This window comes from Pan troglodytes, chromosome 20 (genome assembly GCF_028858775.2).
Source record: "Pan troglodytes isolate AG18354 chromosome 20, NHGRI_mPanTro3-v2.0_pri, whole genome shotgun sequence".
Lineage (NCBI taxonomy): Eukaryota > Metazoa > Chordata > Mammalia > Primates > Hominidae > Pan > Pan troglodytes.
In genome coordinates, this window is record NC_072418.2 from 3,674,307 (window position 1) to 3,700,089 (window position 25,783).

At 59.6% G+C, this 25,783-nt stretch overlaps 2 protein-coding genes and 2 non-coding genes across 7 annotated transcripts; 2 read left to right on the forward strand and 2 right to left on the reverse strand.

The window, feature by feature from the left end:
• Positions 1-4,533: 4,533 nt before the first annotated feature.
• Positions 4,534-4,606, reverse strand: TRNAF-GAA (transfer RNA phenylalanine (anticodon GAA)). Its single transcript has one exon. It is a non-coding gene; the product is annotated as a tRNA-Phe (tRNA).
• Positions 4,607-4,735: 129 nt separating this feature from the next.
• Positions 4,736-4,809, forward strand: TRNAN-GUU (transfer RNA asparagine (anticodon GUU)). Its single transcript has one exon. It is a non-coding gene; the product is annotated as a tRNA-Asn (tRNA).
• A 185-nt stretch (positions 4,810-4,994) lies between these two features.
• On the forward strand, positions 4,995-16,747 carry NDUFS7 (NADH:ubiquinone oxidoreductase core subunit S7). Of its 3 annotated transcripts, none has more exons than XM_016933979.4 (8): positions 4,995-5,116; positions 9,026-9,062; positions 9,733-9,801; positions 10,041-10,146; positions 12,054-12,233; positions 12,302-12,348; positions 14,530-14,618; positions 15,652-16,747. In XM_016933979.4, the coding sequence occupies exons 1-8, from the start codon at positions 5,101-5,103 to the stop codon at positions 15,708-15,710; spliced, it is 603 nt and encodes a 200-aa protein (XP_016789468.1). In that variant the 5' UTR covers positions 4,995-5,100; the 3' UTR covers positions 15,711-16,747. The 3 variants fall into 3 exon arrangements, with proteins under 3 accessions (XP_016789468.1, XP_016789469.1, NP_001103713.1); XM_016933980.4 differs by having other exon boundaries at positions 4,996-5,116; positions 15,706-16,747; NM_001110243.1 differs by having other exon boundaries at positions 5,101-5,116; positions 16,563-16,660.
• Positions 16,748-18,250: 1,503 nt separating this feature from the next.
• Positions 18,251-22,639, reverse strand: GAMT (guanidinoacetate N-methyltransferase). 2 transcript variants are annotated; one of them, XM_016934565.4, is made up of 6 exons: positions 22,374-22,639; positions 20,954-21,099; positions 20,685-20,748; positions 20,282-20,349; positions 20,070-20,180; positions 18,251-18,660 (listed from the first exon to the last, which is right to left on the reverse strand). In XM_016934565.4, the coding sequence occupies exons 1-6, from the start codon at positions 22,552-22,554 to the stop codon at positions 18,520-18,522; spliced, it is 711 nt and encodes a 236-aa protein (XP_016790054.1). In that variant the 5' UTR covers positions 22,555-22,639; the 3' UTR covers positions 18,251-18,519. The 2 variants fall into 2 exon arrangements, with proteins under 2 accessions (XP_016790054.1, XP_016790053.1); XM_016934564.4 differs by lacking the exon at positions 18,251-18,660 and having other exon boundaries at positions 19,756-20,180; positions 22,374-22,634.
• Between the last annotated feature and the right edge of the window lie 3,144 nt (positions 22,640-25,783).

Sequence of the window (25,783 nt, forward strand, 5' to 3'; positions counted from 1 at the left end):
TGTGCGTCCCACCCCGCCTGCACCCTCTGCCCTTACTGTCCTGTGGGCTCTGAGGGTGTCAAGGCCGCTGGGACAGGCCCTGCCTGGGTGCTTCCCTCAGTAATGGGGGGTCGCGGGTGCTCTGGGTTGTCAGCCGGGCAGTTGAGTGGGAGTCAGGGGTGCTGACCTCACAGGCACGGCTAGTGAGGAGCATTCCGGGGCCCTGAGGATGCCAGCATGGGTGGTCCTGGGCTCGCCCTCTCCGCAGCATGGCTGGTGTTCCTCGACTGCCGCCGGAGCCCCAGGAAGACAGGCTTGACCCCGTGCACACACGCAGGGAGACGCCAGGAGCCCTGCCCTCAGAAGCCTGCACGCTTTGCCCCTCTTCTGGCAGCTAGCTAACCCTGCAGCCCCACCTGAGCCTGTCCCTGGCACTGAGGACACTGGACCTGTGTCACTGGGGTGGGGTGTCCTGGGTCCTGCTGGGTCCTGCTGGGTGCTGAGTGGCTCCATGCCAGGAGCTCCTGCCTCTACCATCGAGATGACCACAGATGTCCCCAGACGTGGCCTGGTGCTCCGTGGAAAACTGCTGTCCACAAACCATGGCGTCCTTCCCCTGACCCCCGCCCCTTCCCTCTCTGGCTTGGCCCAGCGGGTGTCTCAGAACCTGGGTGCGTGCTTCTGCCAGCCCCCCAACCACCTGGCCCACACTCCCCAACCCCCTTCACTGAGCCGCAGAGACCCCCATGTCCCTGCCAATGCTTTTTCCGAAGCTGGTCTCACTTGTTCCCGCCCTGGCAGTGTGAGGGGAATTGGGGTCCCCCCTCAGTGGCACAGCTGTGCCTGTCTGATGACTTCCACCAAGCCCCCTTCACTGAGCTGCAGAGACCCCCATGTCCCTGCCAGTGCTTTTTCCGAAGCCGGTCTCACTTGTTCCCGCCCTGGCAGTGTGAGGGGAATTGGGGTCCCCCCTCAGTGGCACAGCTGTGCCTGTCTGATGACTTCCACCAAGCCCCCTTCACTGAGCTGCAGAGACCCCCATGTCCCTGCCAGTGCTTTTTCCGAAGCCAGTCTCACTTGTTCCCAGCAGTGTGAGGGGAATTGAGGTTCCCCCTCAGTGGCACAGCTGTGCCTGTCGGATCACTTCCAACAAGGTGGCCTTGGTGGCCGCACGGGGCACTTCGTCCATCTTAAAGGGGCAACACAGGCACGCAGTGAGAATTCCAAACCACAGAAACCTCACTCTCATGGGCCCCACTGCCTGAGGCATTTTCTGTTTTGCTTTTGTTGGTTGGTTGGTTGGTTGGTTGGAGACAGGGTCTGGCTCTGTTGCCCAGGCTGGAGTACAGTGGTGCAGACGTGGCTCACTGCAGCCTTGACCTCCCTGGCTCAAGCGATCCTCCCACTTCAGCCTCCCAGGAAGCTGGGACCACAGGTGTGCACCACCATGCGCGGCTAATTTTTGTGCTGCTTGTAGAAACGGTGCTTGCTGTGTTTCCGAGGCTAAGTGATCCCCATCGGCCTCCAAAGTGCTGAGATTGTAGGCGAGAGCCACTGCAGCTGGCCTGCCTGAGTGCTTGTGCCTCTCTGCCTCCCTCCCTGTGCCAGCCTCACGCCCCCTCCTCACCTTCCCCAATTCCTACTCTCACCCCGCTCTGGGTCCTTCCCCTCTCACTGGCCCGAGCTGTTTCTGGAACTGCTGCCTGCCCTCTGCTCATGTCCTGCCTCTGCCCCGTGAAACCAGCTCCTCCATGTTCCCTGTCTCGGGTGTCCTCCAGGGCCCGGAGTTCCTGAACCAGATTCTTCTCCCCACCTACCTCACCTTTCTGTCCAGTCCGCCTATCAGTCAGCCCCCTTTGCAGCAGAATGCCACCCCAAAACCCAGCGCCTGGAACATTCTCCACACAGTTTCTGTGGGGCCGGGATCTAAGGGCAGCCCGGCCAGGGGCTTCTAGGGTGGCTCGTGGGGCTGCAGTCCACATGCTGGTTGGGGCCACATCATCAGAAGGCTCCAACGGGGCTGGGGGTCTGAGGAGCCTCGCTGGGGGCAAGGCATGGGAAGGAGGCCGCGGTTCTACTCCACATGGGTCAAGCCGCCTGCGTGCCTGCCCTCTGTGATGTCCAGCTTGCCTCTGAGTCAGCAGCCGCACACGAATATCACTGCCATTCTGTTGGTCACACAGAGCAGCCCCGGTTAAACGTGAAGACCCTATAGGGGCTGGGCTTGGTGGCTCACACCTGTAATCCCAGAACTCTGGGAGGCCAAGGTGGGCAGATCACCTGAGGTCAGAAGTTTGAGCCCAGCCTGGCCAACATGGTGAAACCCCATCTCTACTAAAAATACAAAAATTAGCCGGGTGTGGTGGTGGATGCGTGTAATCTCAGCTACTCAGGAGGCTGAAGCAGGACGATTGCTTAAACCCAGGAGGCAGAGGTTGCAGTGAGCTGAGATTGTGCCATTGCACTCCAGCCTGGGGGATAGAGCAAGACTCCAGCCTGGGGGACAGAGCGAGACTCCGTCTCAAAAAAAGAAAAAAGACCCCATAGGAAGGCAAGAGCCTGAACAGCAGACACAAGCCCAGGGGCCCTGTCATCCCAGCGGCCGGAGGACCCTCCCCCTTGGCTCCCACTGAACTCAGCTGCAGTCCCCACCCCATCCCCCACCACCACCACTACTAGGGCTAAGAGCCAGCAGAAATCCTTGGGCTGGCTTCATTGTTCCTCCCGGGAAGAGTCCAAGGCAACTGACACATGATCCCAGCATGGCACGCTGGGGACAGGGGAGGCACTCTGCTGTCCCTGACTGTATATAAAAAAAAAATCCACAAGCAAAATCCCTTAATGAGCAATGTTCCACAGTAAGCCCTGCCTCAGAACTGTGCAGGCATCAGAAACAGGAATGCCTGAGAAACGGCCACGGTCCCAGGAGCTGAGGAAACACCACGCCTGATGCCACGTAGGGTCCTGGATGGAGCCCTAGGCCAGGAAAGGGCATTAGAGGAAACCCAGGAAACTTGGATAGACTGTAGATTTTGGTCAGTAATAATGTATCATGTGACAAATGTATCACACTCAGGAACTGGGCATGGGGTACTCACAACTCTAAATTATTCTAAAAATATTGATATAAATTTAAGACCAAAACCATGGCCAGGCGTGGTGCCTCACTCCTGAATCCCAGCACTCGGATCTGCCGAGGTGGGCAGATCACCTGAGGTCAGGAGTTCGAGACCAGCCTGGCCAACAAACCCTGTCTCTATTCAAAATACAAAAACTAGCCGGGCATCATAGTGTGTGCATGTAATCCCAGCTACTCAGGAGGCTGAGGCAGGAGAATCACTTGAACCAGGGAGGTGGAGGCTGCAGTGAGCTGAGATCTTGCCACTGTACTCCAGCCTGGGTGACAGAGTAAGACTCCATCTCAAAAAAAAAAATAAATAAAAATAAAACCAAAACCCTACAGCACGGGCAGCTATGAGAACTATAGAAGGAAGAGGGTTTTATGCACCTGCCAGCCTCTTAGGTTCTTGTCAGCTTTTCCCCCAAGTCTTTATTATTATTATTTATTGTAGAGATGGGGTCTTGCTATGTTGCCCAGACTGGTCTCAAGCTCCTGGCTTCAAGTGATCCTCCTGCCTCGGCTTCCTAAAGTGCTGGGATTGCAGGTGTGAGCCACCATGCTGGGCCCCTCCAATCCTTTTGAGCTGCCCAAGAACAGAGACCAGGCCTTGCTTTGCTCAGCAGTGGGTCCCCAGCCCATGGCACGAATTTAGTAAACACTTGTTGTGGTCCTCAAGGGGCCCCCAGTCTTGCTAGTCACCTGTGTTCACCTAATTTGCGCCTCTGTTTTCTTTACTTTTTCTTTTTCTTTTTTCTTTTCTTTTTTTTTTTTTTTTTGAGATGGAGTCTCACTCTGTCGCCCAGGCTGGAGTGCGGTGGCACGATCTCAGCTCATTGCAACCTCCGCTTCCCGGATTCAAGTGATTCTCCTGCCTCAGCCTCCCGAGTAGCTGGGATTTAGATACAGGGTTTCGCCATATTGGCCAGGTTGGTTTCGAACTCCTGACCTCAGGTGATTTGCCTGCCTCAGCCTCCCAAAGTGCTGGGATTACAGGCGTGAACCACCGCACCGGCCTTTGCCTCTGTTTTTGTGATCATAAAACAGGCAGACAAAACCTCCAGTGGAATTGTGAAAATTAAATGATATGCATGCAGAAAGCGTTCTGCAAACTCTGTTTTGCTAGTTTGGGTGTTTAGTGTTAGTTTTTATATCATTAGTACTGGTTGTAAACTTATCAATTTAAGCAAGATGGAAAATCGAGGGTGTGTCAGGGAAGGGGGAAGTTTGAGCTGAAATTATGACCTCTTAGGGGTGGGAAGAGGAGGCTTTGGGGTTGTGAGGTCTGAGCCCCCTTACTTTGGGATGAGTCCACATCGCGGCGACTCCTCTGCAGAATGCGGTGATGTTGCGGTAAGGGGTCCGGGATAGCTGCAAGGCAGCTGGACCAGTCCTGAACGAAAGACATCAGTGATCGCAAGGGGCGCTAAAACTTCTGCCGAAACCCGGGATCGAACCAGGGACCTTTAGATCTTCAGTCTAACGCTCTCCCAACTGAGCTATTTCGGCTGGGCGGGAGAGTCGCTCTCGCCAGGACTGCGTCCCGCGCTGCACCTTCCCCGCGCAGGCGCAGTCGTTTCGCGTCAGCAGGCCCCCACATCCTTTATAAGGTCTCCCCGGGCGCCGGGGCGCAGTGTCGTCTCTGTGGCGCAATCGGTTAGCGCGTTCGGCTGTTAACCGAAAGGTTGGTGGTTCGAGCCCACCCAGGGACGCGTGGTGACTTTTGCTCTCGTGGAATAACAAGAAAATGAGTGTCGCCTCTGTTTTTGTCGGTCCGCCGCAGACCCGGGGCCCCCACGTGCGCACTCCGATGACCTTTCCGCTTCGGGTCATCTGGGGGTGCACGGCGCAGGCACGACCACGGAGGCCGAAAGCGCAGCGGAACCTCCCGGCTCCAGGTTCCGGTTTCCGCATGCGCTCCGAGCCGCTTTGGGCGGCGGCCCCGGGAACCCGGAGCGCTAAGGAGAACGGACCTCAGAGGTTGTCTGAAGGCCGAGGCCAAGATGGCGGTGCTGTCAGGTGAGCGCGGCACCGGCGGCGGGTGTGGGGCCGCGCGGGTCTGGGGCCGTGGGAGCCTCGGGTGTCGTGGTGGCGTCGGGGGTCGGTGCCGGCGTCGTGGCCGCGGTCCTCTCCGGGCTTCTCCGAGCCGGCCGCTCCTCGGGCTCCCCGCCCGGCTTGCGATGAACGGTCTCCGTTATTGTGTCCAGAGTACAGTCGGGGAAACCGAGGCCCGGTGGGTCATGACGCAAGCCTCCAGCCTCAGGAAGGCGCTCGGGGTGGAGGCTGGAGGGGCCCCATTCACGTCCCCGAGACCAGGGCACGGCCCGCGAGGCTGCCCTTGAGATGCCCTGGAGAGAGCGGGGCCTGCCTGACAGGCTGGGAAACTGAGGCCCATTGAGGGTCTTCGAGGTCACAGGGCCGGGCCTGGGAAGGAACAGGACCCAGGACATCCACGCCACCCTGCTGGACCCTCCACCTCCCTCCCCACCCCTGGGAGGTAAGGGCCTCTCGCAGAGCCTGTCCTGCTCCAGGGACTTTTTTGGGATCAGCTGAAGCCTGCGGACCTCTGCTCAGATAAAGTTATTAAATGCATGGAATAAAATCCATAGAATTGCAAGGAAATCAGTTACACGGAGAGGCAGTTATTAAAAGATTGTCTTGAAACCTGATTGGCGACTTAGTAATCTAAGTGCTTCCCTTATGAACGCGATCTAGCGGCAGGTCTAATTGCGACTGTGATTTGGAAGGAGTGAGGAGTGGAAATGAGGCTTTGATGATACGGAAACGTCTGCAGCCCCTGCACCATAGCTAGGAAACATCTGTGATTCCGCTTGGTGAAAAGTTACAGGTCCTGCTAATACTGCCGTATTTTGTTGTCTATGCTAAGAATTTTTTTTTTTTTATTTATTAAGACAGGGTCTGCCTCTGTCGCTCAGACTGGAGTGCAGTGTTGCCATCTTGGCTCATCACTGCAACCTGTGCCTCCCAGGCTCAAGCGATTCTGGCACTTCAGTGTCCTGTGTAGCTGGGACCACAGGTGTGTGCCACCATGCCTGGCTAGTTTTTGTATTTTTAGTAGAGATGGGGGTCTTGCCCTGTTGCCCAGGCTGGTCTCGAACTTCTGAGTTCAAGCAATCCTCCCACCTCAGCCTCCCAAAGTGCTGGGAGCCATAGCACCCAGCCTACGCTAAGAATTGAATGAAGGGCTAATTTTCCATAAGATGCTGGTGACAACAAAGACATATATTTTTTTTATTCCAAGCAAATTCACAGTTCTGAATCCTCACCAGGCCCCTTGTTAAGAATGCCTGGCCCACCCGCGGTGGCTCACGCCTGTAATCCCAGCACTTTGGAAGGCCAAGGTGGGCGGATCACCTGAGGTCCGGAGTTTGAGACCAGCCTGGCCAACATGGAGAAACCTCGTCTCTACTGAAAATACAAAATCAGCTGGGTATGGTGGCGCATGCCTGTAATCCCAGCTACTAGGGGGGCTGGGGCAAGAGAATCGCTTGAACCCGGGAGGCGGAGGTTGTAGTGAGCTAAGATTGCACCATTGCACTCCATCCTGGGCAACAAGAGTGAAACTCCGTCTCAAAAACAAAAACAAAAACAAACCAGCTGGGCGTGGTGGCTCAGGCCTGTAATCCCAGCACTTTGGGAGGCCGAGGTGGGCGGATCCCCTGAGTTCGGGAGTTCAAGACCAGCCTGATCAACATGGAGAAACCCTGTCTCTACTAAAAAATACAAAATTAGCTGAGCGTGGTAGCAGGCGCCTGTAATCCCAGCTACTCGGGAGGCTGAGCCAGGAGAATAGCTTGAACCTGGGAGGTGGAGGTTGCAGTGAGCCAAGATTGTGCCGTTGCACTCCAGCCTGGGCGACAAGAGCGAAACTCCGTCTCAAAACAACAACAACAACAACAAAAACCCTGACCCAGAGGCACAGAGTCCCATCACCTCAGAGGTTCTCAGAAGAGTATCTCCTCTGCTAGGAGCTCATCCAAAGTCCTGCATTTTCAGCTTGGGAAACTGACACCTGGAGTGGGGCAGCTCCCACCAGAGCCTGGGGCTTGGCAGTTAGCCTGTCTGCTGTGCCCAGCCTCAGGCATGCCAAGGAGTAGGTCACAGGCTTGTGTCCTTCAGAGAGTTGCGGCCTGGACGGGGCCATGGGAAACAGCAACCCCGGATGAGGCTAAGGCTGGGGTGAGGGAGGGGCTCAGAGGCAGGAGAAGGCCCCGTGGATCGCTGCATTCAGGGGCATCAAACCCTGGCCCTGGCCCCTGGAGGCTGCCCACAGCCTCTCCATTGGGCCTCACCTCACCCACAGCGACAAAGTACCATCACCTGGACAGCTTCAACAGAAGCTGATGTTCTCACAGTTCTGTGGGCTGGAAGGCCAAGATTGGGGGTCAGCAGGGTTGGTTCCTGCTGAGGCCTCTGTCCTTGGCTTGCCCGTGGCCATCTTCTCCCTGCGTCTTTCCTCTGTACGTGTTTGTGTCCTGATCGCCTTTTCTTACAAGGACATAAGTCATATCGGATGAGGGCCCACCCTCGTGACCTCACTGTCCTTTATAATGACCCTTTATTTTTTGAGATGGAGTCTCCCTCTGTCACCCAAGCTGGAGTGCAGTGGCGCGGCCTCTGCTCACTGCAACCTCTACCTCCCGGGTTCAAGTGATTCTCCTGCCTCAGCCTCTCGAGTAGCTGGGATTACAGGTACCTGCTACTACACCCAGCTAATTTTTGTATTTTTAGTAGAGACGGGGTTTCACCATGTTGCCCAGGCTGGTCTCGAACTCCTGACCTCAGGTGATCCACCTGCCTCGGCCTCCTGAAGTGCTGGAATTACAGGCATGAGCCACCACGCCCAGGCATTAATGATCCCTTTAAAGACCCCATCTCCAAAAGCAGTCACATTCTGAGGTCCTGGGGTTAGGGCTTCAGATGCAGGTCGGGTGGAGGGACACAGTTCAGCCATCACCAGCACCAAGCCTGCCTTTCTGGATTCTTCCTTGTGAGCCAGGATTCCTGGCACCTCCAGGTTTCCTCCCGCTGAGTGCCCCTGGGCGTGGCAAGGCCCTGCTCTGGCCTTAGTCTTCGCCTCGGGAAGGATCTCCCAGGAGACTTCGTGCAGGCGCGTTCCCTCCTCTGCGCTTCCTTTGAGGCTGGCTCCTCTAGGGGTGCTTTGCTGTGTAGGTTGACGTGGGCAGCGCCCTCCCCGCTTAGCGGACTGCAGATTCCTGCAGGATGGCGCCTGTGCTCAGCTGCGTGGGAAACGCCCGAGCAGCAGCCAGGGCCTGGAGCACCCAGCACACGCTTGTCAGGCACAGCTGAGGCCAGGACGAGCACTGGGTGCCCAGGGAGGCCCCAGCATTGCCGGAGTGGCAGGCACCCCACAAGCACGCATAGATGGAGATAGAACCGGGTGCCGGCAACCGGAGGACCTGGGGCCCTGGTGTAGGCGGGACGCCCCGGGTATCTGAACTGAAACCTGCCTCGTGAGAAGGGGCCAGCAGTGTGCAAGTGTGAGGCGGGGTGTCCCCCGCAGGGCAGCAGCCAGTGTGCAAGTGTGAGGCGGGGTGTCCCCCGCAGGGCAGCAGCCAGTGTGCAAGTGTGAGGCGGGGTGTCCCCCGCAGGGCAGCAGCCAGTGCGGGGCCCTGGCGCAGGAAAGCGGCAGGTGCCAGTGAAGATCGCCAGGGCGGGGAGACGGGGCAGCGTTTGGGTTCCTTCCGGGGCCATGCGGTCTCAAGCAGGGGACTAAGACTCGCTCGTGTTCTGAAAACCCCCTCGTTACCTAACGTTTGTTAAGTGGCACTCGAGTTGGGATCAGAGCTAGGCTGTGCGGGCAGGAGCCTGACGGGGAAGCGCCTGGAGGCCAGCCCTGCGTGCTGCCCGCAGCTCACTGTCCCCACCCCGTGGTCCTCTCTGCAGCTCCTGGCCTGCGCGGCTTCCGGATCCTTGGTCTGCGGTGAGTGCCTGAGTCTCCAGCCCTCAGCTGGGAGGGGCCTTCAGCAGCGACAGACGAACGGGGCGGGGGGGTGGGGGGGGGCGCCTTGTTGAAGGTCACGTGTCATGTTAGGGACAGGATGCAGGTGACGGTCTGCACGCTGCCTGTGATGTACCAGGACCCTCCCTGGGACAGTCCACGCAGTGGCAAAGGCTGGACAGTCAGGAGGAAAACCCCGTGGGCCCGGCTCAGTGCCGTCAGAGCTCACCGCCACCTCGGGTGGGAAGGCATTCTGTGAGCCGTGTGCAGATGGCAGCTGGGGCAGGCCTCCTGCAGACCCAGGTGACTGACAGGGCGGTGAGGGCGCATGCCCAGGGATCTTACCTTGGTCATGTGTGGAGGGCCTGCTGCCAGTTTCCTTCTGTGGATGATCCTGGGACCGTCCTTGCTTGGACACTGTTGACCTGCTGGGTACGTCACAAAAGAAATTCCCTTCAAGTCTGGGCCATCATTGGGGGTCGGGGCGATGGCCGCACGGCCCCAGCGGTTCTGGCCAGTGGCCCAAGTGTTGACAGGCAGAGGCGAGAGCAGTCTCGCAGCAGGGAGGGGAGAGGCAGGACAACAGTGAGTGCGGCTGGGGGAGCTGGAGGGGCCTGGGACAGCCACTGACCCGCGTTCCATCTCCCGGCAGCTCCAGCGTGGGCCCGGCTGTGCAGGCACGAAGTGTCCATCAGAGCGTGGCCACCGATGGCCCAAGCAGGTGAAGCTGGCCTTCTGGGGGAGGTCGTACCCCCCCGCCCCACCCCCATCCCTTCCTCATTTTCTGCATCAGTGCCGCAGCCACTGAGGTGCATGGATGGGGCAGGGAGGGGGTCACACATCCCAGTCCCTGACCTCATGTGGGTCCAGGCCTCTGGCAGCGGCCGTGGGGGCTCGCATCCGCCTCTGGGAAGCACCTGCGTGGCTGACACCTCCTGTGCCCGTGTGTCTCTGTGCCAGCACCCAGCCTGCCCTGCCAAAGGCCAGAGCCGTGGCTCCCAAACCCAGCAGCCGGGGCGAGTATGTGGTGGCCAAGCTGGATGACCTCGTCAACTGGGCCCGCCGGGTGAGTACTATGAGCTGCAGGCCCTCCTCGAGCGCCAGGGCCTCTCTGCACACTCACAGGCACACATATACACACACCAACGTGCAGACACGTACACACACAACACATGCATGCACACTCACATGTATGGACAGATGTGTACACGGACCACACGCACACAATGCACATATGCACACTCGCACACATGCACACTCGCACACATGCACACACAAGCACATGCGCACACACGCTCGCACACATACATACACACATGCACACTTGCACTCATGCACACACTCATGCGCACACATACACATGCACACGCACACTCGCACACACGTGCACATATATGCACAGTCATGCGCACACATGCACACACACACATGCACACACGTACTTGTGTGGACGCATGCATGTGCGCCTGTTGGCATGCATGCACACAGGCACACTCACTGATGCACACGCACCCCTGCGGCCGTGGAGCAGGGCAGACCCTCCCGGAGGCCCCTGTGCTGGCCTGGTGGCCTGTGGTTCCATCTGAGGATTCGGACCCTGCTTGAGATGAACCCCTCCGTTTCCGTCATTCTCTTTCTGGCTTCCGTGTGTTCCTCTTGTTTCTCTTTTAAGGTGAAAGCAGTGTTTTAAGTTAAAAGGAGCGCGTGTGAAGGCAGTAGATCCTTCTCGGTACCCGTTTAAAGCCTCCCCTGCCTGTGGCGCCAGCCCCCACGCAGCCCCTGCCATCCCCCTGCAGCGTGAGCACGTGCAGCTCCCTCCAGCTCCTGCGGCACTTGCCGTGACAGCCCGGGTTCAACAATCCCCCATTGATGGACGTTCACTGTTTCCTTTTGTTTTTTGTTTCCTAAACAATGCCACGGCGAACGTCCTGCCAGGGCCGCAGTGGTCGAGACAAGGATAGTTTTTAATGCAGGATAGTTCTTTTCTTTTTCTTTTCTTTCTTTTTTTTTTTTTTTTGAGACGGAGGCTCGCTCTGTCGCCGAGGCTGGAGTGCAGTGGCGTGATCTCGGCTCACTGCAAGCTCCGCTTCCCGGGTTCACGCCATTCTCCTGCCTCAGCCTCCTAAGTAGCTGGGACTACAGGTGCCCGCCACCACGCCCGGCTAATTTTTTGTATTTTTATTTTTAGTAGAGACGGGGTTTCACCGTGTTGGCCAGGATGGTCTCGATCTCCTGACCTCGTGATCCGCCCACCTCGGCCTCCCAAAGTGCTGGGATTACAGGCGTGAGCCACCGCGCCCGGCTAATGCAGGATAGTTTCTAATGGAGGGAACCTGAGACATGGCCAGGGGCCGTCCCAACACAGGCTTCTGGCGGGCAGGTGGACCTGGCCATTTCTGCCCGGGCAGCCCTGCCTCACTCTGTAGCCTGACCCTCTCACCCGCCAATACATGCAGCAGGGCCCCTGCCAGGTCTCAGAGCCACGTGCAGGGAGAGCGGGAACCGTGGGAGAAAAGAGAAGCCACGGGGATGGAGGAGAGGGGAGGGAGTGGCCAAGGAGATCTGAGAGGGCTTCCTGGAGGCGTCGCACTTGGTATGCGGACCCAGATCTAGTTAAGGCAGAGTTCCCGGTTAGACCTGCGCTACTACTCGCCTGTAGCCCACGTGCTCAGAGAGTGGCTGGAGCCCCCTGTTGAAATGGTGGGACTTAGGATACACTGGGTTCGAGGAACTATGTGATGAGGACAGATCTCACCCGTTTCTCTCTATTTTATGTATTTGAATGTGGCTGGTGGGGCGCGCTTTACAACTCTTGGGGCCCAGAGGCCACCTGCAGGAGCCGCTGTGCCTCTCACCTCTGCCGGCTGCCACCCCGGGACATGAGTCGGGGGTTCTGGGTGCTCCACGTGGAGTCTCACGCTGGGCCACGCGGGGCTCCGGGGGTGGCGTCTGACCCGAGCCCGGCCTCCGCAGAGTTCTCTGTGGCCCATGACCTTCGGCCTGGCCTGCTGCGCCGTGGAGATGATGCACATGGCAGCACCCCGCTACGACATGGACCGCTTCGGCGTGGTCTTCCGCGCCAGCCCGCGCCAGTCCGACGTCATGATCGTGGCCGGCACACTCACCAACAAGATGGCCCCAGCGCTTCGCAAGGTAGGCCTCGTCCCAGCCGCCCAGCCGCCCCCAGAGTGAGCTGCGCACGGACCCCGCCTCTCTTCCAGGTCTACGACCAGATGCCGGAGCCGCGCTACGTGGTCTCCATGGGGAGGTGAGTGCAGGGCGGGGGGTCTCCAGGGACAGACGTAGCGTGAGTGCTGGCCTGGCTGTGCTCTGATGGCGCTTATCAAAAGTGTCATCTACATTCAGTGAAATCCCACGTGGTCCCGGCGCTGCCCTTCAGCCGTCTCGGTGCCTCCACCCGTCTCGGTGCCTCCACCCGTCTCGGTGCCTCCACCCTAGGCAGATGCGCTGGTGGGCCTCTCCCCAGAACGATTCCTCCCGTCCACCCCCACGCAGCAGACCCCACATTCCGCCCAGTTCTCTGCTTTACTCACACATAAGTGATGACAGGTGCTGTAGATAGTTTTATAATCTCAGCCTTCTCACTTGCCATTAGTTTTTTTTCTTTTTTTTTTTTTTTTTTTTGAGACAGAGTCTTGCTCTGTCAACCCAGGCTGGAGTGCAGTGGAACCATCTCGGCTCACTGCAACCTCCGCCTCCCAGGTTCAAGCAATTTTCCTGCCTCAGCCTCCCAAGTAGCTGGGATTACAGGCATGCACCACCACACCCAGCTAATTTTTGTATTTTTAGTAGAGACGGGGTTTCCCCATGTTGGCCAGGCTGGTCTTGAACTCCCTCAGGTGACCCGCCTGCCTCGGCCTCCCAAAGTGCTGGGATTATAGGCATAAGCCACCACGCCTGGCCTTGCCATCATTTTTTAGTCATTTCCCCATAACATTGAAAGGTATTTAGTCTCTTAACATTTTAAAATATTTATTTATTTACTTAAAGATGGAGTCTAGCTCTGTCGCCCAGGCTGGAGTGCAGTGGCACGATCTCGGCCCACTACAACCTCCGCCTCCCAGGTTCAAGCGATTCTCCTGCCTCAGCCTCCCGAGTAGCTGGGATTACAGGCACCCGCCACCACACCTGGCCAATTTTTGTATTTTTAGTAAAGAAGAGGTTTCACCATGTTGGCTAGGATGGTCTCGATCTCCTGATCTCGTGATCCACCCACCTCAGCCTCCCAAAGTTCTGGGATTACAGGCATGAGCCACCATGCCTGGCCAATATTTATTATTTTTATTTTTTAGAGACAGAGTCTCACTGAGTTGCCCAGGCTGGAGTGCAGTGGTGCAGTCATAGCTCACTGCAGCCTTGACCTCCTGGGCTCAAGCGGTCGCCCAACCTTAGCCTCTCAGAGTGCTGGGATTACAGATGTACTCCACTGTGCCTACTTTTTAAAATTTCTGTAGAGATCAGGTCTTGCTAAGTTTACCCTTTTAAAGTGAGCAGCTCAGTGGTTGTTAGGCCACCACCTCTAATTCCAGAACATTCTCATCACCCCCAAATGAAACGCTGTCCCCATCAGCAGTCACTCTGCATCCCCTTCCGAGCCCCGGTGCCCACACCTCCCCTCCCTGTCTCTGTGGATGGGCCCATCCTGGACATTTCACAGAAACAGGATCACACGCCGCGTGGCCTTCTGTGTCCGGCGTCTCTCACTGAGCGCGACGTCCTCAAGGTGCATCCGTGCTGTGGCCTGTGTCCGAGCCTCGCGCCTTTTCTTGGCTGAATAATATCCCACTGTGTGGACACATTACTAATCTAATTCTAAACAGTTAATTAGAATATTCCAGAGTTTTCAGAACCGTCTCCCACTGCTGGGCATTCAGGGTATGTCCATTTTTACGGCTGTGGGAAGCAGTGCTGGGAGTGGAGTCTGTGTGGTCTCCTGGGGTTTCCAGCTCCCTGCCCCGGGTGGACCCCAGCGCCTCACTGACAGAGCCGGAATCAGGCGAGGGTGAGGCTCAGCCGCCCCATAGACAGGGGCTGGGTGTTGGCACTGTGGCTGTCTGAAGTGGCTTTTTGTTGACACATGTGATCTGACACGTCCCAGCCCCGGGAATCGGTGGTCAGGAGCCCCCTCGGGAGGGGAGCACTTTTCCCCGAGTTATCAGCCACGTGTGAGCTTGCGCCCCACGGGTCCCACAGAGGCTCTGGGAGCCTGTGCGTGTTTGCTCATTGCTTCTCCGTGACAAGTTCCAGCCTCGTAGGTGCCTGGCCTGCAGTTGAAGGCGGGTGGGGATGGGGCGAGGCCTCGTGGAGGGAGGGTGGACAGGGCGGGTCCTGGGCAGGTGCTCCTCACGGCGCCTCCCCCACAGCTGCGAGGAGGGAGGGTGGGCAGGCGGGTCCTCGGCACACTCCCCTCACAGTGCCTCCCCCACAGCTGCGCCAACGGAGGAGGCTACTACCACTACTCCTACTCGGTGGTGAGGGGCTGCGACCGCATCGTGCCCGTGGACATCTACATCCCAGGTAGGGCCGGGACCGCACCGCCCACGAGGAAGCTGGAGACAGGGCCAGCGCCACACGGAGCCCGGCGGCCCCTGTGAGGGAGTCCCACACCCCCAGCAGACGGCGGGCTCCCCCATCCTATGGATGGGCCGACTCGGAGCGCTGCCTCTTAGTGGAGTGTGTCCCCTGTGAGAAGTCGGCGATGTATTCAGGCATCAGAGGGATCAGAGGGAGCAGGGGAAGCTGAGTGGAATTCCTGACACTCGCCTGGTTTACAGCAGTTTCATATGGTCCTACCTGGCACAAACCAAAGACCTGCAGTTAGAAATACCAAGAGAGAAGGTTCCTGGGGGCCAAGGACACTGTCCCGCGCCCTCAGCCTTACAGAAGGGCACGCAGGACTCCCTGGGACCCGGGGTGGCCGGATTTGGCAAATGAAAACGTGGGAGGCTTAGTTTGACTGTGAGGTTAGGGTGAATTTGACCATCAGGAAAACTGTTAGTAGTAATTGTTTAGTACGAGTATATCCCAACAATATTTGGGCTATACTGACACTACAAAGAGCATTGGCTGCATACCTGAAATTCACATCGCACCTGGAACATTCTTTATATCTGGTGATCCCGTGGGACTCTTGCACCTCACGTGGTCCCACGAGGGCCACCCCCCCGGGCGTTCACCTTGACAGTGGTCCACGGTAGGCAGGCTTGGAGGTGGCGCTCATGTGGGACAGGGGACAGAGTCCTGTCCTTGGCCACCCTGTGCTGCGTGCGGCATTAGCTCATGCGCAGAGAGCCCAGCCCTGTGTCCCGAGTCTGGGGGTTTGGGCAAGCGAGAGGCACATCCTGGTGCCTCTCAAAAGTGGAGGAACAGGCTCTGACTTTGGATTCCGCTTCCCTGGAAAGGGCGTTGATTTGTTCAGCGTTCCGCACGGTTCAGGTCACCCCGGGGGCAGTGGAGAGGGCAGCCTGGGCCTCCCCGTGACTTGACAGCACAGAGAGGTCCATCCCGGGGTCAGGAGCTCAGCCCATGCCCCTGGCGTCTTCCCCTGCAGTGCAGACCAATGGGGCAAGTTGCGAGTGTGGACTGTACTCCTCCCTCCTTGCAGACTGAGCTCCTCCCTCCCTGCGGACCATGCTCCTCCCTCCCTGGGGACCGCGCCCCTCCCTCCCTGGGGACTGCGCTCCTCCCTCCCTGGGGACCGAGCCCCTCCCTCCCAGCGGACCGTGCTCCTCCCTCCCTGGGGACCTCGCTCCTCCCTCCCTCCCTGCGGACTGTGCTTCTCCCTCCCTTGGAGCAGCCTGGACTTGCCAGAGCTCTGCCAGGTGGGGCCTGGCCGCCCTTTCCCAGGCCCTGCAGTGGCCTTGTCCTTTCTCACCTGTTTCCACTCCCGCTGTCCCCGTTGGGCCCTGGGCTTCGTCCTCTTGCTCAAGCCCTTTGCTCTGAACCTGCGTGGCAGCCGGGACTGGGGGATCCCCAGCAAAGAGCTCTGGCTTGAGGCTCAGAAAGAGGGTCATCGGGTCCTAGTGGGATGCCCGGGCTCTGGGCCACCTCCCCTCCCTCCGCCCAGCCTCCCTGCCTCCATCTCCGTCCAGGGCAGCCCCGGGCCCTGCTCCCCACTGCTAAGTGTGTCTGCTGAGCGCTGGCCCCCATGGAGTCCTGAGGGCTGGGGCCGGGGGCCGGGTTAGTGAGGTCAGCGTCTTGTCCGAGAGGTCCCTGTGACAGCCCGGGATGAGCCACGGGTGGAGGGCAGTGGGGCCTTGCCCAGGGGAGGACCCCACTCTTCCTGCAGGGACCTCCCCTGCGCCGGCTCCCAGCCCCTGGCACTGCGCCCACCCAGGGCTGTCAGCCTCCACCTTCAGAGGCCGGCCCGGGAGACCCCTCCAAAGCCGAGCCGGCTGCGCTGTGCACGCGGTCACGCGGGCTCCGGCTGCGGGAAGCGAGACTGAGGCAAGGTCCCTGCAGGCTGCCCACCTACGGCCGAGGCCCTGCTCTATGGCATCCTGCAGCTGCAGAGGAAGATCAAGCGGGAGCGGAGGCTGCAGATCTGGTACCGCAGGTAGCGCCGCCGCCGGAGCCTGTCGCCGTCCTGTCCCCAGCCTGCTTGTGTCCCGTGAGGTTGTCAATAAACCTGCCCTCGGGCTGCCGCCTCCCAGTGTGGTGTGTGGGTGAAAGGAGCCGGGGACGTGGGGGGATCACAGACCCCCTGCGGCGTGCCGCCCTTGGGCTGGGGGCAGTTGGAGCAGAGCCGGGGGCAGAGACGGGCACTGTGCCTGCCAGCAGGGTCCTTTCCCGCTGCTCTGCGAAGACCCTGGGGTGGACATCGTGGCCCAAAGTCCTGAGCGTGGAAGGCCGCACACCCATCCTTCCTGGGAGGGCCCTGACTCAGTCTCCCTCTATGCCCTAAGGCAGGCTGAGCAAAGCCCGTCTGAGCCTGCCCCGGGGTTCAGAGTGTGGCCTGTGGCCTGCGTGTGGACTTGGGCAGGTCGCCACTGCCCTCTGGCCCATTTCCAGGCGGTGGGATGGGCTGGTTAGCTGAGGGCTGGGGCCAGGGAGATGGGGAGGTGGCACCTGGTCCAAACCAAAGGGCTGCAGGGCAGGACTGTGAGCCTCACAGGCTGTCTGACCCCACTCTGGGGACCCTCTCCACCCAGGGCTTTCGGGGAACCCTGACTCCACCCCACCAGCCCCTTCATCCGTCGAAGTCCAGGCCTCATCAGGGACGTGCATTCATTCAGCAAACATCCCATCTTCCTGTGTTCAGCACCAGATGCCGCCGGTGCTGGGACCTCGCTCTGCAGGCCCACCCTGCATGCCTGCTGCACACCAGGGACAGTTCTGGGGATCGGCAGTTATGACGGGCCAGGCTGGGATGGGGCCCAGGAGACTGGGGCAGGGGTGGGGAACAGGCACCCAGCCCAGCCGGGTCAAGCAGCCTGGAAGCAGGACATGCTGGGGTGGGGACAGGGCGTCAGCCAGCAGAACAGCAGCCCTGGGCCAGAGTGCAGAGCACAGGAGCCAGCCTTCTCTCAGGGCAAGGAGGTCAGTGGAGGGGGCGAGCAGGACGGCCCCAGGAAGATGGGCGGGCTGCACACATGTGGATGCAGGGGGCAAAGTGGGAGGCATGGGGTGACCAGCTGGGCACAAGGGCACAGACAGGCAGGACCCGGGATGTTCCTGGGGCCGGGCAGGTGGGGCTGCCCCTGCAACGGGCCCAGCAGGGGCGATGCCTCCTGAGAGGAAACCACATCTGGAAATGGGAGGCTTGGGGAACGGGGCTGTCAGCAGCCACGCCCCTCCTGGGGCGGGAGGAGGGGAGCTCAGGGTGTGCTGGGGCGGGCAGAGAAGTGGGTTCCTGCCTGAGGTGGGCAAAGATCCTTGTCTCACCCACACCCCGGCCGTGGTGCTGCCACCCTCTGAGACCCTGACCTGGTTACGCCCTTCCCTGACCCCACTGCAAAGGGTCAGGTGGCTTTCATCTGAGGAAGGGACTTCGGGCATCAGCTGGAGATGTCTGCCATGGGCAAGACAGTGGGGGGGTGGGGCGGATCTTGGGGCCGCTCAGAAACCTGGAGGGGAGTCACCCACTTTTCCTGTGTCCGTGGGATGGGCGGGAGGTGAGGGAGCAGCCGCTGGAAGTAACAATCGCACACTCACTGCCGACTGGCCAAGCCCAGCGCCGGCGTTTACTTCACCTCAGGGACCCTGCAGCGGGCAGCAGTGACCCTCAGAGAGAAGCCGGGAAAGCTGCTGGTGACACATAGCTGGGATCAGCCTGGGGCTGGTGGGACCCTCACAGAGAAGCTGGGAAAGCTTCTGGTGACACACAGCTGGGATCAGCCCAGGGCTGGTGCGACACCCTGGGCTCCCGGCCAGGAAGGCACGGAGGAGGGCATGGGTGTGGCCGGGCCGGGGTGGGGGCTCAGCCTTTGGTCACCAGGGGCGTGATCATCTGTGGGAAGGCGTAGTAGCGGCAGTCGGCCGGTGGGACCAGCGCCATCACCTCCGTACGGATGTTCTCCCTCCGGAAGCCGGCCTCCAGCAGCGCGGGCACCTGCGTCTCCTGGTCGGGGATGGCACCAGGTCACCTCTGAGGGCCATGGGGGTCACGTGCACCCTGGCGCCCACCCCTCATTGAAGAGTGTTTACAGATGGCAAGGCCCGGGTGGGCGGCTGCAGCTCCCGTGGGCACATGGCAGGGCAGCCCTGGAAGCCCAGGTGTGAACGGGAATCTCCAGCTCCCCAGTGCGGGCAGCAGCTTCCCGGCTGTCCTGGAACCCCAGCCCCACACTCGAGCCACCCCCGGGCACCTACTCCACAGTTCTCCAGACCTTGCCAGTGTGGCGGGTGGAGCCAAAGAATCACAACAGAAAAAGAACACAGGCCACTAGTTCCCATTTTGGAAGAAAAGCTGCCCCAAGGGCCACAGGCACCCAGCCGGCTCTCACAACAGCGGCCCAGGGCAACCACATAGAGCCCTTCTCAGATAGGCCGCCTCCACCAGGCAGAGGGAACAGCGAGACAAGCACTGCTGAACCAGCAAAGACAGCCAGGTGGAGGCAGCTGGAGGGAGGGGAACACGCAGGGCTTAGGCTGAACCACAGGGCACTGGGGAGCCATGGGAGGTTGTTGAGCTGGTGAGGGACTTTGATTTCCATTTTTTTGTTTTTGTTTTGTTGAGATGGAGTCTCGGTCTGTTGCCCAGGCTGAAGTACAATGGTGCAATCTCGGCTCACAGCAACCTCCGCCTCCCATGTTCAAGTGATTCTCATGCCTCAGCCTCCCGAGTAGCTGGAATTACAGGCGCCCGCCACCACGCCTGGCTAACTTTTGTATTTTTAGTAGAGATGGGATTCTGCCATGTTGGCCAGGCTAGGCTCAAACTCCTGGGCTCAAGTGATCCACCCGCCTTGGCCTTCCGAAGTGCCGGGATCACAGGTGTGAGCCACCACGCCCAGCCTGATTTCCATTTTTTTAAAAAATTTTCTTTCTTTCTTTCTTTCTTTTTTCTTGAGACAGGGTCTGGCTCTGTTACCCAGGCTGGAGTGCAGTGGTTCGATCTGGGCTCCCTGCAACCTCTGCCCCTGGGGCCCAAGCAATCCTCCTACCTCAGCCTCCCAAGTAGCTGGGAGTACAGGCACACGCCACCACGCCCAGCTAGTTTTTTGTATTTTTTTTTTAGGAAAGATGAGGTCTTGCTCTGTAGCCCAGGCTGGTCTTGAACTCCTAGGCTCAAGCCATCTGCCCACCTCGGCCTTCCACAGTGCTGGGATTATAGACCTGAGCCACTGCTCCTGGCAGCCACTGCGCCAGGCAAAGGACTTTGATTTCTAAATGAACCAGCACAGTCCAGCCCACCCAGGGGGTCAGGAAGGGACCCTCCCCAGGTAGCAAGGTGGCTCCAGCAGCCCCTTCCCACCCCCATCCAAGGTCACTTCCTGGAGACCCATGGGGAACTTCAGGTGGGCACACCTCAAACATGATGGTGATGTCTGAGTACTTGGACTTCATCAGCTCCCCCCAGGAGGTGAGGTTGCAGTAGGTGAGGACGCCCCCCGGCTTCAGCAGGCGAAAGGCGTGGTTCTGTGGAAGGGGAGTGGCCAGTGGTCAGGACCGAGGTGGGGGTGTGGGCAGAGGGGCTTCCCCGAGGGCCTCCCGCATCCCAGCAAGTCAGAGAGAACCACCTTGATGAAGTTGAACTGGTGTGTGTGCCAGGTCTCCTCCGAGAGTGGGTACGTGTCGTACAGGATCCCTGCACGGAGAACAGAAGCCCACGCGGTCAGGGCCGGGCTCAGCGCCTCGCCCAGCCTCACCCGGCTCATCCCCCAGCGGGTGGAGGTGCAGTGAGACGGGGCCGTGGGTAGAGGTGGGGCTCCCACACAGGCTTGAGAACCCCGAGATCGCCTCCAGAGCCCCTCCGTGAGCATGCCCATCCCCGGTGCTCCGCCATCCCACAGCCAGGCCCACACCCACTTGGGCTCTGTCCCCCCAGTGCACATCAGAGGGCCCCCCACAAGCAAAGGAGGGGCTGCATTGGAGCTGGGGAGGCCCACCCTGTGATACGTAACCTCACCCCTCACCCCTCACCATCAAAGTGACCGTCAGGCAGGGTGGGTGCCACATCCTCCCACAGGCCTTTCAAGGGGACGACCTTGCAGAGGGGAAAAGAAAAAGAGAGGATAGGGTAGAGAGGTCCCCAGGATCTCCCCACCTGCAGAAAGGGAGCGGCCAGGGGGACTCCCGAGAGAGAAGACCACCTCTTCCACCTCTGGCAGCCCCAGGTCCCCAACCCCCAGGAAGCAGTGCCCTCACCCCAAGGAGTGGGGGTCCTGGAGGGCCTGCGGGCAGAGGGGCACCTTGTGTGTCTGCCGTGGGGCCCAGTCCTGGAGCCGCTGGAAGACGCCGTCATTGCACTCGATGATCCAATGCTCATCAATGGGCGCCTCCTGCACCTTTGACGCTGCGATGGCCATGCCAAAGCCCACCTCCAGGACCCGGCCCCCTGGGCAGACACAGGGCGCCTGGCATCACTAGGTGGGCCGGGCTTAGGAGGCTGCCTGGAGGAGGGGCACAGGGCAGGGCAGGGCTGGGGAGACTGCCTGGAGGAGGGGGTGTGGGGCAGTGCTGGGGAGGCTGCCTGGAGGAGGGGGTGCGGGGCAGGGCTGGAGAGGCTGCCAGCAGGAGGGGACGCAGGGCTGGGGAGGCTGTCTGGAAGAGGGGTGCAGAGCAGGGCTGGGGAGGCTTCCTGGAGGAGGGGGCACAGGGCAGGGCTGAGCTGGGGGTCTGCTTGGAGGAGGGGGTGCAGGGCTGGACTAGGCTATGAGTCACATTTGCCACAGGACGGGAGGGCACCCTGGGCCAGCATGGACAGAGGCGGGCAGAACACAGCAGTCCTGAGCGGGAACAGCGTGGGCCCTGGCCAGCGGCCAGAGAGAGGATGACCAGCCAGGGAGGCCGAAGACGGCCGCTTTTGGGGCCAGGCCTGTGGGGAGGCGAGAGCCTTGGACTTTGAGCCCAGCCCACGCTGTTTGTCCCGGGTCCCTTATCTCTCGGGTTGGTTACTTTTCTCTCCCCCTCCCTCTATCCGAAAGTTGGATTTGCAAGAGTGGCCAGGCAAGACCTGGACTTGAGACTATCTGGGAGGGGAAGGACTGGTCCCCAGTGGGCCACACATGGGCCCCCCGCTCAATCCTGATTGGCACTGGACACTGGACGTGCCCATTTTCAGGGTGGGAACACTGAGGCCCAACCCCTGGATAGGGCCTGTGTGGGGCCAGGGAGTCCTTTCTTAGCAGCCCTTAGCCTCTGACGCCAGGCAGGCCAGGGCCACCCCGGGGACAGCTGTCTCCCTGAGCTCAGCTTTCCGAGTGCTATTCTTAGCCGGGCGAGTCGGGGCTGCTCTCCCAGGCAGGCAGAAGGGCAGCCTCTCCCTGGCACGACCCCTTCCTCCCGACCTCAGACAGGGAGCTGGGGACCCGGTTCCACCCAGTTTCACCCAGGTCTCACGTTTGAGGTCCCCATCTGGAGAGCGGGGGGCCTCACTCCCCCTGGAGAGGAAGTTTCTGGTACTTAGGCGGTGCCTAACGTGTGCGGGCCCCACGCCTGCCGCACTCCCCGTGAACGCCTCCGTGTGCCCCCACCTGCAGCCCCACTTCCCAGGCGAGGAGACAGAGGCGCCGCGGCGGGAGGGTGGGCTGCAGAGTCCCCGGGTCGGGGCAGCCCCGGCCTCAGTTTCCCCTGCGACCCCGGGGGCGGTGCAGGCCGGGCGGGGGCTACCTTTGGAGGAGGCGGCGGCGGCCAGCGCGTGCATATAGGGGGTCTCCCAGCGCTCCATCACCGGCTTGCCCAGGATGCGCAGGTGCGTGTCCGCTGCGTCGTAGGCCGCGGGCGCCGCCCCCCACGCGGGGCTGCAGTTCTCGCCGGGCGCGAAGATGGGGGTCGCGCTGGGGGCGCTCATGCTGCAGGCTGGACGGCGACCCGACCTCGATCGCGCCCCGCCCGGGCCCGCTCCCTGCAGGGGCTTGTGGGCCGGGGGCGGGTCCAACAGGCCCGGGGGGCGGACCCGCGAGAGGACGCGCGCGCGCGGCTCCGGGAGCGGCCTCTAGCGGCGGCCACGCGAGAGGTGGCGGGAGTGGGGTCGGGTCCCGGCCGCCCCCTCCCCAAGGAGCCTCGGTGCCCCCTCCCCAAGGAGCCTCGGTGCCCCCTCTGCGGAGCGGGCACCGCAGCCCCGCGCCCGGGGACGCGAACCTGCAGGCTGGGGACCGGAATCCCCGCCTTGCCGCTTACGCGCCATAGATTCCTCATCTGTCAGCACCGCAGAAAGGCCCCCTCCTCGCTGGGGTGTGAGAATCTGAGGATCTTCCAGGCGCTGTTGGAAGTGCTTTAAGTGTTTAAAATCATTTAATCTTCAGAAGATGCTACAGTGAGTTCTGTCTTTTTTTAATAGAGACGGGGTCTTGCTATGTTGCCCAGGTTGGTCTCAAACTCCTAGGCGCAAGCGATCCTCCCGCTTCAGCCTCCCAAAGTGTTGGGATTACAGGCGTGAGCCACCGCGCCCGCCAGGTTCTATGATGACTGTCGTTTTTCCTTCCTTCCTTCCTTCCTTCCTTCCTTCCTTTCTTTTTTGAAAGCAAGTTTATTAAGGAATAAAAAAGAATGGCTACTCCATAGACAGAGCAGCCGACTGTCATTTTACAGATGTGGAAACTGAGGCTTTGAGAAGCAAAGCCGGTGGTCTGGTGGCCACGAGGGTGGGGACCCAGCATTAGAGCTCTGATGCCCCCCTTTCATGAGCCCATGTCGCACCCCCATAGGCTGGGGTCATCTGAGACCCCGGGTCCCTAATGGGGGGTTCTGCCCAAAGACGCCTCCAGTTCTGGAGACCAGGACTCAATCCCAGCAGTGCCCTTTCCTCCGGCGGCCCTGCAGCTGGGGTGTGCGGGGGTGGAATTAGGCCTCCCCCAGCCCAGGGTAGCCCCTTAGGGTCAAGCACACCCCCCGCTTGTTTCCTGGGGGCCCCCAAGCCCGCTGCGGTGGCGTCCTGGCTCTGATAGCCGGTTTCCTTCCCCCTCTGAACGTGGGGCCACAGTCATGAGCCCTGAGCACTGCCTGCCTGCCTGCCTGCCATGCGTTCTGCACGGGTTAACAGATGCAGTTATGATGCCCATTTAACACATGAGGGAAACTGAGGCCCAGAGAGGTTGAGGTTCACAGGTTGCAGCAGAGCCACGGTGTGAACGTAGGCAGCCTCTGAAACAGCTCCCGCGCACGGCCTTCCCTGCGCCACCTTGTCTGGGTAGCTGCCTGCCCCATCACTGCCTGCTCAACGCCTCCACATGTCCCTGCCACCTCTTGCACAGCTCCTTAGCCCTGGGCCTTGGCACACGCTCTTCCCCTTGCCCAGACAGCCTCTCTCCTGGTCAGGCCGCTTTCTCGTTCTGTCTCAAGCTGAGCCCACGTGTCCTCTAGGAGACACCCCCATTCTGCCCCAGGACAGGCATGTCCTGGTCAGAAGCTGTTTTGTTTGTTTTTGTTTTTCTGAGACAGAGTCTCACTCTGTTGCTCAGGTTGGAGTGCAGTGGCATGATTTTGGCTCAGTGCAACCTCTGCCTCCCGGGTTCAAGCGATTCTCCTACCTCAGCCTCCTGGGTAGCTGTGATGACAGGCGCCCGCCACCACGCCCGGCTAATTTTTTTTTCTTCTTCTTTTTTTTTTTTTTTTGTATTTTTAGTAGAAACGGGGTTTCACCATGTTAGCCAGGATGGTCTTGATCTCCTGACCTCGTCATCCACCTGCCTCGGCCTCCTAAAGTGCTGGGATTGCAAGGTGTGAGCCACCGCACCCGGCCAGAAGCTGTTTTATCTCTCTTTGGTAGTTCACTAACGGAAGGTATTTCTTCATGGTCCTAGCGTCCCTCTCACAGGGCTGTCAGTGATCCTGGCACACAGAACATGCTTGATAGGCTGGGTGCAGCAGCTCCCACCTGTGATCCCAGTGCCTGGGGGAGGTGCAGGGGCTCAGGCCTGTGATCCCACCACTTTGGGATGCCAAGGTAGAAGGATTGCTTCAGTGCAAGAGTTAAGACCAGCTTAGACCACACACAGAGACCTTGTCTCTACAAAAAAAAAAAAAGTTTTAAAAATTAGCCAGGGCCGGGCGCAGTGGCTCACGCATGTAATCCCAGCACTTTGGGAGGCTGAGGTGGGCGGATCCCCTGAGACCAGCCTGGCAACACGGTGAAACCCCATGTCTACAAAAATACAAAAATAGCTGGGCGTGGTGGTGGGTGCCTGTAATCCCAGCTACTCAGGAGGCTGAGGCAGGAGAATCGCTTGAACCCGGGAGGCGGAGGTTGCAGAGAACATCACGCTCAGTGAAATAAGCCAGTCACAACAGGACAAATCCTATGTGAGTCCACTCCTAGGAGGTCCCTGGAGTCCTCAGATCCACAGAGACAGAACGTAGGATGGCCGGGGGATGCCAGGGGCTGGGGAGGGGACAGGGAGTGAGTATTTCACGGGGCAGAGTTTCAGTTTGGGAAGATGAGAAGGTTCTGGAGAGGACGGTGGTGATGGTTGCACAACAGTGGGAATGTGCTTAATGCCAACGAGCTGTGCACCTACAAATAATTAAAATGGGGCCGGGCGCGGTGGCTCACGCCTGTCATCCCAGCACTTTGGGAGGCCGAGGTGGGCAGATCACCTGAGGTCAGGAGTTCGAGACCAGCCTCAACATGGAGAAACCCCGTCTCTACTAAAAATACAAAACTAGCCGGGCGTGGTGGTGCGTGCTTGTAGTCCCGGCTATTCGGGAGGCTGAGGCAGAACTGCTTGAACCTGGGAGGCGGAGGTTGTGGTGAGCCGAGATCGAGCCATTGCACTCCAGCCTGGGCAACAAGAGAGAAACTCCCTCTCAAAATAAATAAATAAATAAATAAATAAAATAAAAACAAAATTAATTAAAATGGAAAATTTTATGTCACATATATTTTACCACAAGACAAAAAGGAGACCAAAACTACATACCGTGTGTTGGATCTGTTTATAGTCACACTGGGAGTAAATTCAGATCAGTATCTGCACAGCCTTTTTCTCGCTGCCTTTGCCCTGGAGTGGAAGGAAGGAAATGAATGGGGAAGAGGGAGAAGCAGAGAAGTAGCCTCTTCTAGTTCTTTCTTCCTTCCTTTC

Excerpts from the sequence above, each read along its gene's own strand:
- NDUFS7 (NM_001110243.1), top strand. Across the intron at positions 9,063-9,732 it reads TTCCGGATCCTTGGTCTGCG|CTCCAGCGTGGGCCCGGCTG; the intron begins GTGAGTGCCTGA and ends ATCTCCCGGCAG. Across the intron at positions 14,619-16,562 it reads CGTGGACATCTACATCCCAG|GCTGCCCACCTACGGCCGAG; the intron begins GTAGGGCCGGGA and ends AGGTCCCTGCAG.
- GAMT (XM_016934564.4), bottom strand. The coding sequence starts at position 22,554 with ATGAGCGCCCCCAGCGCGACCCCCATCTTCGCGCCCGGCGAGAACTGC. Across the intron at positions 20,749-20,953 it reads CCCCACGGCAGACACACAAG|GTCGTCCCCTTGAAAGGCCT; the intron begins GTGCCCCTCTGC and ends CCCCTCTGCAAG. Across the intron at positions 20,181-20,281 it reads ACCAGTTCAACTTCATCAAG|AACCACGCCTTTCGCCTGCT; the intron begins GTGGTTCTCTCT and ends CCCCTTCCACAG.